This window comes from Lithobates pipiens, unplaced genomic scaffold (genome assembly GCF_037356315.1).
Source record: "Lithobates pipiens isolate NorthernLeopardFrog02 unplaced genomic scaffold, aLitPip1_a1.2 Scaffold_27, whole genome shotgun sequence".
Lineage (NCBI taxonomy): Eukaryota > Metazoa > Chordata > Amphibia > Anura > Ranidae > Lithobates > Lithobates pipiens.
Window position 1 is genome coordinate 95,607,344 of NW_027507788.1, and position 12,081 is coordinate 95,619,424.

The 12,081-nt window shown below is 41.8% G+C and overlaps 1 protein-coding gene across 1 annotated transcript in view; it reads right to left on the reverse strand.

Annotated features, from left to right (window-relative positions):
- BCL3 (BCL3 transcription coactivator) overlaps positions 1-11,527 on the reverse strand; it is a 94,561-nt gene extending 83,034 nt beyond the window's left edge. Inside the window, exon 1 of the mRNA XM_077457235.1 lies at positions 10,275-11,527. Coding sequence (XP_077313361.1) covers positions 10,275-10,659 — 385 coding nt within the window. The 5' untranslated portion in view covers positions 10,660-11,527. The remainder of the gene's footprint in view (positions 1-10,274) is intronic.
- Positions 11,528-12,081: the final 554 nt, after the last annotated feature.

The window sequence follows — 12,081 nt, forward strand, 5'->3', positions numbered from 1 at the left end:
AGTGAACAATGCACTAGCTTAAAGGAACCTATTTAGAAAGTAAAAAAGGAAACTTTACAACCCCTTTAAAGTAGAAGTTCCACTTTTGGGTGGAACTCCGCTTTAAGTAAAAAAATTACGAAAAAGTCCATATACATGCGTTGTGATCCTCCACCGTGCATTTAAATCTTGTGTGTGCCCTGAGATCAATCCGGAGGATTAATCCCACTGCGCTTATTGACCTTTAGTAATATAGAAGTCACTGGATTGTTGGTGAGGGCGCACTTTTCACAGTGACTCGTGATCTGTGGTGGCACAGTTGGAAGATCATTTAAAGGGATAGTTTACCTTTACTACAAAACTGCCTATGCAGATAAGGAGTGTCTGTATACAAAAAAAAAAAAAAAAAACTGCGCAGCTCTGACTAAAGTTGAATAATGCCCTATAGGTGTAGATCCTTTACATACCTTATGAAACCTGACTGGAATACTCCCAGGACATTGCTAAGTGAGGCCTAGTCATTACTCCTCACCTCCACCATCACAGGAGTGAGCTCTGAGATATTGCATCTGAGGAGAAAGAGTATGTGAGGGGGGTTTGAATCAGAGAAAGAGCTCACTCCTATAATGGTGGAGGTGAGCAGTGATGACTAGGCCTCAATTAGCAACGTCCTGGGAGTATTCCAGTCAGGCTTCATAAGGTATGTAAGTGGCCTACACCTATAGGTCATCTTTAGACCCCTTTCACACTGGGGCAGTTTTCAGGTGCTTTAGCACTGGAAATAGCCCCTGCTAAACGCCTGAAAACCGCTCTGAAAAAATGTTCGGAAACGTCCTGCAAGCAGCATTTTTGGGGCGGGTTGGGAGCGCTGTGTTTAGCGCTCCCAGAATGCCCTGCCCATTGGAATGAAAGGACAGCGCTTCCAAAGCGCCGCAACACAGCTGTAAACGAGCAGCGCCTTTACCTGGGAAAATGACTATCAGCTGTAATTGAATTGTTATTTCTGATTTCTGAGACCTTATGTACAATGTAATGTTCATGTACTGTTTCATGGTCAACTCTAATATTTTTAAATAAAAACCTATTTATTTAAAAAAAAAAACGAGCAACGCTTTACCGCGAATGTGGAATGTGGAAAGGGCTGCACAGTTTGTTTTAATCTACAAACATTTCTTACCTGCATAGGTAGTTTTTTTTTAAAGGTGAACTATCCTTTTAAGGGCACACATATTTTAATGCATGGTGGTGAATCATGTTTATGAACTTTTTAATCTTTTTTTTTTTTACTTTTTTGTTAATTCTTTACTTTTTTTTTGGGGGGGGGGGGGGTTTTCTGTTTCAGGTCCCTTTTTAGACTTAAGCCCCATTCACACTTTGCATTCCCGCTCACGATTTTCTAAGGGCGATTTTCACATAATTTGTCATGCATAGGGTAGCCCATTCCCTTCAATGGGCATTTGTCCCCCAAAAGAAGCACCTGCTCCTTTTTGGGGGACAATTAAAGGAGCATTTTGGCACAATTGCAGCGTAATTCTGTCGTGCGGCAATCGTGGCATATTCGCACTGCACTGAATGACACCCAGATGCACATCACATATTTTTCGTGGTTTGCCATGAGGTTTGGAATCATGGACAGAATCACCGCGATTGCACAAGCAATTCAATTCACCAAGTGTGAATGGGGTCTTACATATTATGGACAGCTGTCTGTTTTCAACTGCAGTGAGCCAGTGTTTCTTTTATTTTTTACTTTATTTCAAGTGAAAAAAAAAATGACACCTTATTCATGTTTCTGCACGTTCGCATGGTGCGTTACGCTGCTTTATGGTGACATGCGGTGCTCCAAGTGTCTTCATTTTACAGGAGCCTGCTGCACCACACCTCTGCGTGGGCTGCATTGCAGTGCAAATGGGACACACAGAAAAACAATTGCTTTCCCAGCATTGACTGGCATTTATTCAGTACAGAAAAACGCCATTCTCCGTGTGTGAATCAGTGAGTTGGGAGACTCATAGAAGTCAATGGAAACTCATCAAAATGCATTTAACATGCTTTGTGATAAATTGGCAACAGGTATTAACAAGCTTGGGAGCTACGATTAACATCCATTGACCAAACTGTCTCTGATTTCGAGGGACTGTCCCTGATTTGGAGCAATGTCCCTCTTTCCCCCTCATTTTGGTCTGATCTATATAAAATGCACTTTTTATCTATCAAAAAGTGTTTTCCAGCGCTAAGCCTTTCATCTAATTTCTAAATTGCTGCATTTGTAAATTCCAAAAGAAAATATAAAGGAATAGTAGTGGTAAAAAACAAAACAAAAAAAAACACTTGTTGGTTTAACAAATCTTGTTTTTTTGTACAATTCTCCTTTAAGGGGCGTGGCCAGGGGTGTGTCCTATGCCTGCATACTTTTGCTGATAGGCGTCCCTCATTCACATCTCAAAAAGTTGGGAGGTATGAAGTTAATGCTATTCACTCCAAATCATAAACTGAAAAAGTATTAGAAATGCACATCAGTAACACGTCATTGCACAAAGGAAACGCACATTAATGGATGACAATGTACCTGCTACAAAAAATAAATAAATACACTACACAGAAATTAGCCTTGAATATTGGGATGTGATGTTAGAATATTACATGCACTTAGTTCCCAATTGAGTGGGAGAAGTGTAGCCACACCCAATCACATCCCTCCTTCCATTTCTCTTGCACAGGGTAGGAAATGAAAGCAGTGCTCTGATTGGCTCCTGATTTTGTCTCAATTTCCTCAAAATGTTAGGTAAGTTCAGGGAGGTCCAAACAAGCTGGAACAACTGTCATATGTTCTTTGGAGAATATTGCTTTGACAGATAGACTTCTCAGCAGATATACTGGAAGAGAATGCTTATTAAAACAAGTGCAAACAATCCCTGGGGCTTGGAGAAGAGATGCTTACTGCATGTGTCATACTCACATACAGCCGGTAGCAGATATAGGAGATTAGACTGGAGAGAGACCATGCAATAAATAATATCAGAACCTTATAGGATGGTTAGATTAAAAAAAAAAAAAATGTTGAGAAAAAACAAACAAACGTAGGCATCTATTGCAAAGCAACTCATGACAATTCTAGATGCCTCCCCCCACAATAGTCATGCACAAAAGTAAAGTCTGGTCAGGGACCCAGAAAGCATAAGATATAAGCCTAAGGCATGCTAGAATAGAACATTTGTAATGAGGCCACTTTAGCATGCTTAAAAAGCACAAAGGCGCCTTAAATGCTCCAGCAGTTGATTCATCAGGGCTGTTGGCCTGATATGATAGCCTGGAAGAACAACATATCCGGTGATCTAAATATTCTGTTAAAAAAAAAACATTGCAATGTCGCGTCTGCCAGTCAATCAAAATCTGTATTTTACTGATCTGACCTAATGGGGGTTATTTACTAAAGGTAACTCCACTTTGCACTGGAAGTGCACTTGGAAGTAAAGTTGCTGTAGATCTGAGGGAGACATGCAAGGAAAATAAAAAGCAGCATTTTAGCTTGCACATGATTGGATGATAAAATCAGCAGAGCTTCCCCTCATTTCAGATCTCCCCCTTAGATTTAGAGTGACTGCACTTCCAAGTGCACTTGCAGTGCAAAGTGGATTTGCCTTTCCTGAATAACCCCCATATATCTCTGAGTTACTGCATATGCCGTGTTATCACAACTCCACTTTGTACTGCACTTAAATATAGACAGATTCTAAAATCTAAAGTTCTGTAATGTGCAGCAACATTTTTTCAACCAAACAGATTGATTTACTGATGTCCGATCAGTGAAAGAAGAATTCCAATTGGCTGATATTGACTTTGAACATTGCTCTTGCCTTGGTAAGTTTTTAGGGTTAATAATCATACTGAATAATAAAATTGAATGAATGGTAATCATGGACAGACAATGGTAAAGTCCATGTTATAAAGTCAGTTTATGGATAGAAAGTGCACTACTTTTGGATGACAAAAACGTTTAAAGCCCTGATGAAGGGGAGGCCTATAGAAACGTGTTGGCTTATTAACAGACTTTTTATCAATACCAGTCTCTCTATACAGTTCATTTCTCCCTTTTTTTTTTTTTTTTTCTCTCCTGCACTCTTTTTTACCATTACCCATTTCTCATGCTCTTTTCCACTTTCTTTTTCCCTTGCACCCCTCTCACCTTCTCTCTCTCTTTTATTCTCTCTTCTCACTCTTTTCCTACAGCCTCTCCCCTCCTCTCTTTTCCCCTCTTTTTCCCCACTCCCTCCTTCTCCCTCTCTTATTTCAACTTCCTTTCTCCATTTTCCCACCACCCATTTCCCCACCCCTTTCTTTTGTTTTTCCACCACCCTTCTCTCTTCTCTTTCAGTCTCTATTTCTCTCCCCATTTCAGCACTACCCATCTTTTTTCCTCTCTTTCCCGACACTCTTTCTTCCATCGCCCCTCCCTTTTCCCACCACCCATCTCTCCTCTTTTCTTTTCTCTCTCTTTCCCGGCATCCCTTCTCTCCTCTTGTTCATTTTCTTTTCCTGTCTTTTATTCTCACATCATCTCTTCCTTTTGCTTTTTTACCCTTCTTTGTTTTTTTTGTTGTTGTTTTGTTTTTTATTTCCAACCTTCTCTCCTTTTCTCCTCTTTCATTCTCACTCTCATTTTTCCCACAAACCATTTCCCCTCCTCTTTTCTCCTCTTTCTTTTGCTCCACCACCCTTCTCCTCACCTCTTTCTCTCCTCTTCTCTCCTTTTCATCACTACCCATCTTCCTCTCCTTTCCCCTCATCTGTTCTCTCCTTCTCCTCTCTCTTTCATTATCTCTTCCTTTTCCCACCACCAATCTCTCCTCTTCTTTTTTCCTGTCTCTTTTTCTTCCACCACCCTTCTCCCTTTTCCCTTCTCTTTCATTATCTCTCCCTTTTTTGTTATCCCTCTCTCCACCTCTCTTGTATTATTTCTTCCTCTCTTCCTTTTCCCAACACCCCTCTCTCTTCTCTTTTCTAATCTTTTTCTTCACCACCCTTCCCTCCTCTTTTTTCATCCTATCCTCCTCTCACCCTTTTCCTTTTTACCCATCTCTCCTTTTCTTATTTCCAAACTTCTCTCTTTTCTTTTATTTTCTCTCTCCTTTTCCCACCACCGCTCTCTCTCTCTTTCAATCTCTCTTCCTCTCTCCCTTTTATCACTGATCATATTTCTTCTTCTCTTTTCCACGCTGTCATCCCTTCTCTCCTTTATTCTCTCTCCCTTTTCCCACCACCAGGGGCGGACTGACAACTCATGGGGCCCCCAGGCAATCAGAGATTATGGGGCCACACAGTATACACAAACACACACACAGTATACAATCACACAGTATACAGACATGTTTCTATTGGCTGAGAAGGTACTGGAGAGGTGAGGCAGCTGTAATCTCGGGTTTTTTAGACCAAAAAATGTCAGTAAGGGACATTTCAGAGACAGATGTAAAAAAAAAAAAACACACATTTTTACATACTGTCCCTGGTTTTACTGAGGCTGGCAATCCTGATGGGGCCCCCTAGTGGCATGGGGCCCTCGGGCAGTGCCCGAGTGGCCCAATGGTCAGTCCGCCCCTGCCCCCACCCATTTCTCCTCCTTTTTTTTTTCCCCTATCTTTCTCCACCACCCTTCTCTTCTCCCCTCTCTTTCATTTGGTCTCCCCTTTTCTGATACCCATCTCTCCACCTCCTGTTTTACTTAGACTCCCTTCTCTCCTCTTTCTTTCTTTCATTCTCCATTTTCCTCTCTATTATTGTCTTTTCCTTTCTTTCACCCTCTTTTTCTTTCATCCTCTTTCTTTCTTTCATCCTCTTTCTTTCTTTCATCCTATCTTTCTTTCATCCTCTTTCTTTCATCCTCTCTTTCTTTCATCCTCTCTTTCTTTCATCCTCTCTTTCTTTCATCCTCTTCTCTTTTCCTCCTCTTCTCTTTTCCTCTTTCAGTTTTTTTTCCCTCAATCTCTTTTCCCACTACCCATCTTTCATCCTCTCTTTTCCTATCAGTTTTCTCTCTTTCTCTCTTTTATCCTCAATTCCTTTTTTCACCACCCATCTCTCTTCCTTCTCTTTTCCTGTCACTTATTCTTCGCCACTCTTCTCACCTCCTCTTTTCTTTCTTTAGTTTTCTCGCTCTCTTTCTTTCTCTCCTTTCCTCTCTCTTTTCCTCTTTTCATCTCTTTAATTCTTTTTTTCCTCAATCCCCTTTACCACCACCCAACTCTCTCCCTCTCTTTTCCTGTCACTTATTCTTCACCACCCTTCTCTTCTCCTCTCATCCTCTTTATTCACCACCCTTCTCTCCTCCTCTCCTTCTCTTTAAATCTCTCTTCCTCCAAACCTTTTGCTTTTTACTCATCTCTCCTTTTCTTATTTCTCTCCTCTCTCACATTCATCTCTCCTCCTTTGCTTTATCTCATTCTCTTCATTGTGTCGGTTGAGTTGTCACTTGTGTGTGACAAGCAGACAAATGTTTAGGATGTAATTACAATTTCTCACCAGCTGAGGAGATGATGATTTATTTTAGCTGCAATGTTTGTTATTTGCTTCAGTTAGAATTTTAGCATTTCCGATAGAAAAAATGCTGCATCTGACGTTCCAATTTTAATCTGGCCATACACTATGCAATCTGACTGTACAATCTATGTGTAATCTCATTTAGCTTTACCAAAACTATGTAATATTCAGACAAACCTAAACAACCCTTTTTTAATTGGTATTAAATTATGCAGGACATTATAGTACATGGATTATTGTAGAGCTAAAGGTGATTGAATAGGGTAAAGTTGACCATTCACTATTCAGTCTTATATTACATAGTTTTGGTAAATCTAAATAAGATAGTACTGTGATTGTACAATGAGGACAAACCTTAACTATCCATTCAACTAGTATTAAATCAGGCAAACATGGCTGATGGTAGATCTAAAGAAGATGTACAATCAGGTTGTATAGTGTATGGTCAGCCTAAAGCCACGTACACACGGTCGGAGAATCCTTCGGAATGCGTCTTATCGGACCGTGTCGTCAGATAATCCGACTGTGTGTGGTATGCATCGGACTGATTCCATCCGAATCTCCGTCCGACCCAATTTTCCAATATGTTGGAAATATTTCCCGACCAACTGGGCCGGTCGGACCTAATCCGATCATGTGTAGAGAATTTTTATCGGACCAAGTGCCACGCATGCTCAGATCAAATTCCTACATCAAAGCTATTGGCTACTAGCCTGAATCTAGTCCCATCGTAATGAAATTACGTCATCACGTTCTGAAAGATCGGATTTTTCGACAACTTAGTCCGACCGTGTGTATGCAACAGTTTCGGACACAATCCGTCAGACTAAATCTGACGGACAAAATCTGACGGATTTGGTTGTCAGAATCTCCGACCGTGGGCTAATAGTGATTTGATCCAACAATTTTTCACAAGATCAGATCTGTGAATTCTTAAAAAGACCCATACATCAGCAAAATGGATCAATTTGATCAACATTATCCAGGTTAGTCTGGATGGAAGTTTTGATCATAGGAATGGAGATAATTCTATATGCTCACTAAGTCTATAGTGCATTGAACGATCTTTTAGATCCTTGTATTTCTGATTGGACAATACATCTATCGGCATTATGATTGTATAAAAAATAATTCCATGTAAGGTCATCATTAGACCAGCATCGTAATACATGGGACTTTTTATGACTTAACTGAATTTCTGCTGTAATTTAAATGGCAATTCATCCACTGGGACACATACACACCAATACAATCCGATTTTTTTTAGAATGTGAAAGGTTCACAATGGGGGAGATTTACTAAAACTGGAGAACACAAAATATGGTGCAGCTGTGCATGGTAGCCAATCAGCTTCTAACTTCAGTTTGTTCAATTAAGCTTTGACTATAAGCCCACGTTCACATTGGGTCAATTTGGCATGTGATTTGACATGTCAAATCGCATGCCAAATCAGCAGCTATTGCTGGCAATGACACCGTCTGAATCAGTGCCGGCGGCGCTGCACCGGTTCCCAAAAGTAGTTCCTGCACTACTTCTAGCGACTTCAGGGGGGGGGGGTGCGATTTGAATAGACATCTGTGCTTGAACCCACACAGATATCTGTCAAATCGCCCCCGAAGTCGGACTGCAATGCCGGTTTGAAATTGTGCACGTTCAGCCGAACTCGCACAATTTCGAACCTGCATTTTAGTGCGAGTTCGGGGGCGATTTGAAAGACAGCTGTGCAGATTCCTGCACAGATGTCTATTCAAATCTCCCCCTGAAGTCGCCAATAGTAGAACAGGAACTACTTTTGGGAATCAGTGCAGCAAAGTCAGCGTCGCACTGATAGGGACAGTGCCATTGCCGGCAATAGGCTGTGATTTGGCATACGATTTGATGTGAATGGGGGGGCAAAAACATACAAGTGGATTGGTTAGCACAGCTGCACCAGATTCTGTGCGTTCCAGTTTTAGTAAATCTTCCCCAATCTCTTTAACGTTTTTAGTCTATGATCAGTGACCCCACACAGGAAGTGAGGCCAAATCTTTCCAATGGGGACACAGTTGTAAGAACTTTAAAGGAGATCTGTACTATGAATATGGAAGCTGTCATTCCTCATCTCTCTTCACAAATATGCAAGTAGTCTGGCTGTCAGAATCTGATGACATCAGTACATGAGTCTTGGAGGAAAAATGCAGATTGGCAGCTCTGTCCAAACTCCGTCTTCCCTTTATCTGAATTTTTATTTTTTGCTGCCTGTTCAGCCAAATGGAAAGAGTTCCCTGGTGATCCCAAAAGACATGATGGGAAATCTGAGGACTAGAATAGCAATAAAAACCTGGCTGGGTTTCTGAATAGTTCTCCCTTTTTTCAGAGATGGTAAAAATAGATTCTTCATAGTAAAGGGCTACTCCACCCAAAACTAATATTTAATTTTCGGTAGATGCCGGACAGTTTTTTCACCCAACAGTTCCTTGTGTTGATTTTGGACTTTGGTACGATACCATGAGGTGTGCCCTTGAGGGTTTTTTGTGCGTCATATTTAAGGAAGCCCATTCATTTCAGCATGTTGGCTTACGTAATGGGTACCGTGCGTTTTGGCCGGCTGCAAACGCACCCTTCGTTAAGCAGATGCTTGCAGGAGCCAATAAAAATGAATGGTACCTGAGCATGTCTGTAAAAGGCAGCGCGCTTTTATGCTGTGTGGGAAACTGCACGTTCCCCACTCCGCACCTGTCTGTGCAGGTTTTTTTTGCACGCCATGTTTGGAGCAGCCAATCAATTTCAATGTTTTGCCTTATGCATATGAAGCGACCAAAAATAGCAGTGCCATGCATTTTGGTGGCTGCGAATGCACCCACATTTGATAGCTGCTTGTGGGTGCTGTTAGGAATTAATGGCACCTGAGTGCGTCTGCAGAACGCATCATGTTTCCATGCACTGTAGGAAACGGCACGTTTTTGCGTGCATTCAACACTCCGCACCTGTCTGTTTTTTTTTTTTTGCGTATCGTGTATAGGGCAGTCTATTCATTTCAGTGTGCTGCTCTTTATGCCGTATGGAAAACTGCACACGTTCGCATGCATTCCCCGCTCCGCACCTGTCTGTTTGTTTTTTGCGCACCATGTTTAGGGCAGCCAATTAATTTCAATGTATTGCCTTATGCACATGAAACGTGCAAAAATAGCAGTACCATGCCTTTTTGGTGGCTTTAAATGCACCCGTGTTGGCTAGAGGAGGTAATGGCACCTGAGCACATCTGCATAAGGCATAGCGTTTCCATGCGGTGTGGGAATTTGCGCTTTGGCATGCATTGCCCACAGCGCACCTGGTGAGAACAAGCCTTGAAATCTGATTGGTTACACTTTACTAAACCTTGCACAGCAACATATTTCTACCACCCTATTAGCAATTAGAATCATTAGGTTTAATGCACACAGCCATAAAAATTGCTTCGTTCAGATCTGTAAACCGTATTGTTGTTTTTTCTTTTTAACGCAGCAATATTGCATTCCCATCGGATAAATTGCGATCTGTCAAGATCGGTAATATAAAAAATTTACACTCCCTGCATGTGTGCATCTAAACATCTATGTACACATATAAATTTGAGTCAAAGTAATGCAAAAAAGAATTCTGCTAATAGGCATCTAAATACGTGTTTACAGAAGCACCATTCGATTCCAACAAGACCCCGCAAAAAATCTGTAAATTAACTATGGCCATATGCATGACCCCTTATATATACATTATATATTGAATGATTTCAAGACAGTTACCTTGGTAATAACCTGGTGTCGGCAATACCGGCATTGCCACATAGGAATTGTAGCACTGCCTTGTCCATTCGCATTCATCAATCCGCTTTACTATGGGCTTCTCCTCCTTTGGTGACTGGGGGAACCTACGTTTCCGCAGGGGCAAACAGGCTTGGTCTTTGTGCAGTCCTGTTTCATCCAGCAACCCACTGTGTCCCCCTGTTGGTGACTTTATATGCTCCATTTTGACCTCCTTCAGGGTCTTGGCCACCTGCACAGCACCCTTTGCCCATAATCTGGTGGGATTTCGGGACATTTCCTCTAAAACACTTTTTCGGAGGCTGAGGTCCAAAGGTGACACGGCCTCCATCCTTCCTGCTTGGTGGTGGTACTGTACAGTGTCCATCGGTCAATCAATGGAAGATCTTAATCCATGTAGACTTCCAGGTCCTAAACCCTCCAACCAGATCCGTAGATCTCAACCTCCAACCAGATCTGTGGATCTCAACCTCCAATCAGATCTCTGGATCTCAACTTTTAACTAGATTTTAAGATCTCATCCTTCAGGCACTAAACCTCTGCAGATGTCCGTGTAGATGGTGTAGATCTCAGTGCATGTAGACCTCCAGGTCCTAAACCTCCAACCGGCTCTTCAAATCTCTACCTCCAGCTAGATCTCCAGATCTCAACCTGCAGACACTAAACTTGTGCAAATGTCAATGTAGACTGTACAGTTTCTACCAGTCATTCAATAAAAGAGCACAGTCCATGTAGACCTCCAGTTCCTGAAACTCCAACCAGATCTTCAGATCTCTACCTCCAGACACTAAACCTGTGCAGATGTCATTGACACTTATGTGCCCCTGTGGGTTGCTCTCCTCCTCAATCTCTTCCTCTCCTCCTTCTGTTGTCTTCTCCCTCCCCCTGTTTACCTGCTGCAAATTTTATTTCGTCACGTTGTTGCCTGTAGTATCAGTCCCATTGAAATGTTTAGCAATCTAAAACCAATTGTTGGATGGTAGCCATCATCAGTCGTCCTCGTGCTTTTGCAAGACCTCCTTGCATGTAGATTTCTGCAAACCACTTGTATGGATGATAAAGGCAATTTACCGACTTGCTTAAATGTGCGAATTCGTGGGCTCTACTGACTCATTGCCAGGATCTCCCTTTTTCCCTGACGCCTTAAACTCTACAAAGTCTCTGACCCCCTCCTCCTCCTCCTGGCTTCCTCTGCTCACTCCCTCGGTGTCCCCCCCCCCCTTGCTCTACCCAGCAATTGTACAAACTGACAGGCAGAATAGGAAGCAGCTTTGACATGAGGGACTTCCCCACTCTGAAAAAACACACCCAGGTGCTTTCTCACCCTGTTCCCTGCAAGGCTCCACCTCTAGTGAAAATGAAAATAAGGAGAGCCACCACCGGCCACTCCTTTATTATAATAATACTAAGCCATCAGCATTACCTCATATTACCCTGCACTATAGCACTCCTGAAGTGCTGATAGTCCTGCATGGCATGCCTTGTTAACTCTAGGTTCAGTCGCACCACATATACACATGACTTTTCTAAAGACACTGAAAGAGACAGGATCTGTCATAGGGAACTCACTGCCAAATGACTCATGGTAGCCATATATGTAACAATCTGATTGAATGATTCTTGACAGATTCAGATATATGCAATACTAACAAAATACTTTACTATACTATATATACTATGTTATGCTATATTATACTACGCTATATATACTATACTAACTTATGGGTTACTATGCTATATTATACAATGATAGACACACACACACACACACACTATACTATTCTATATA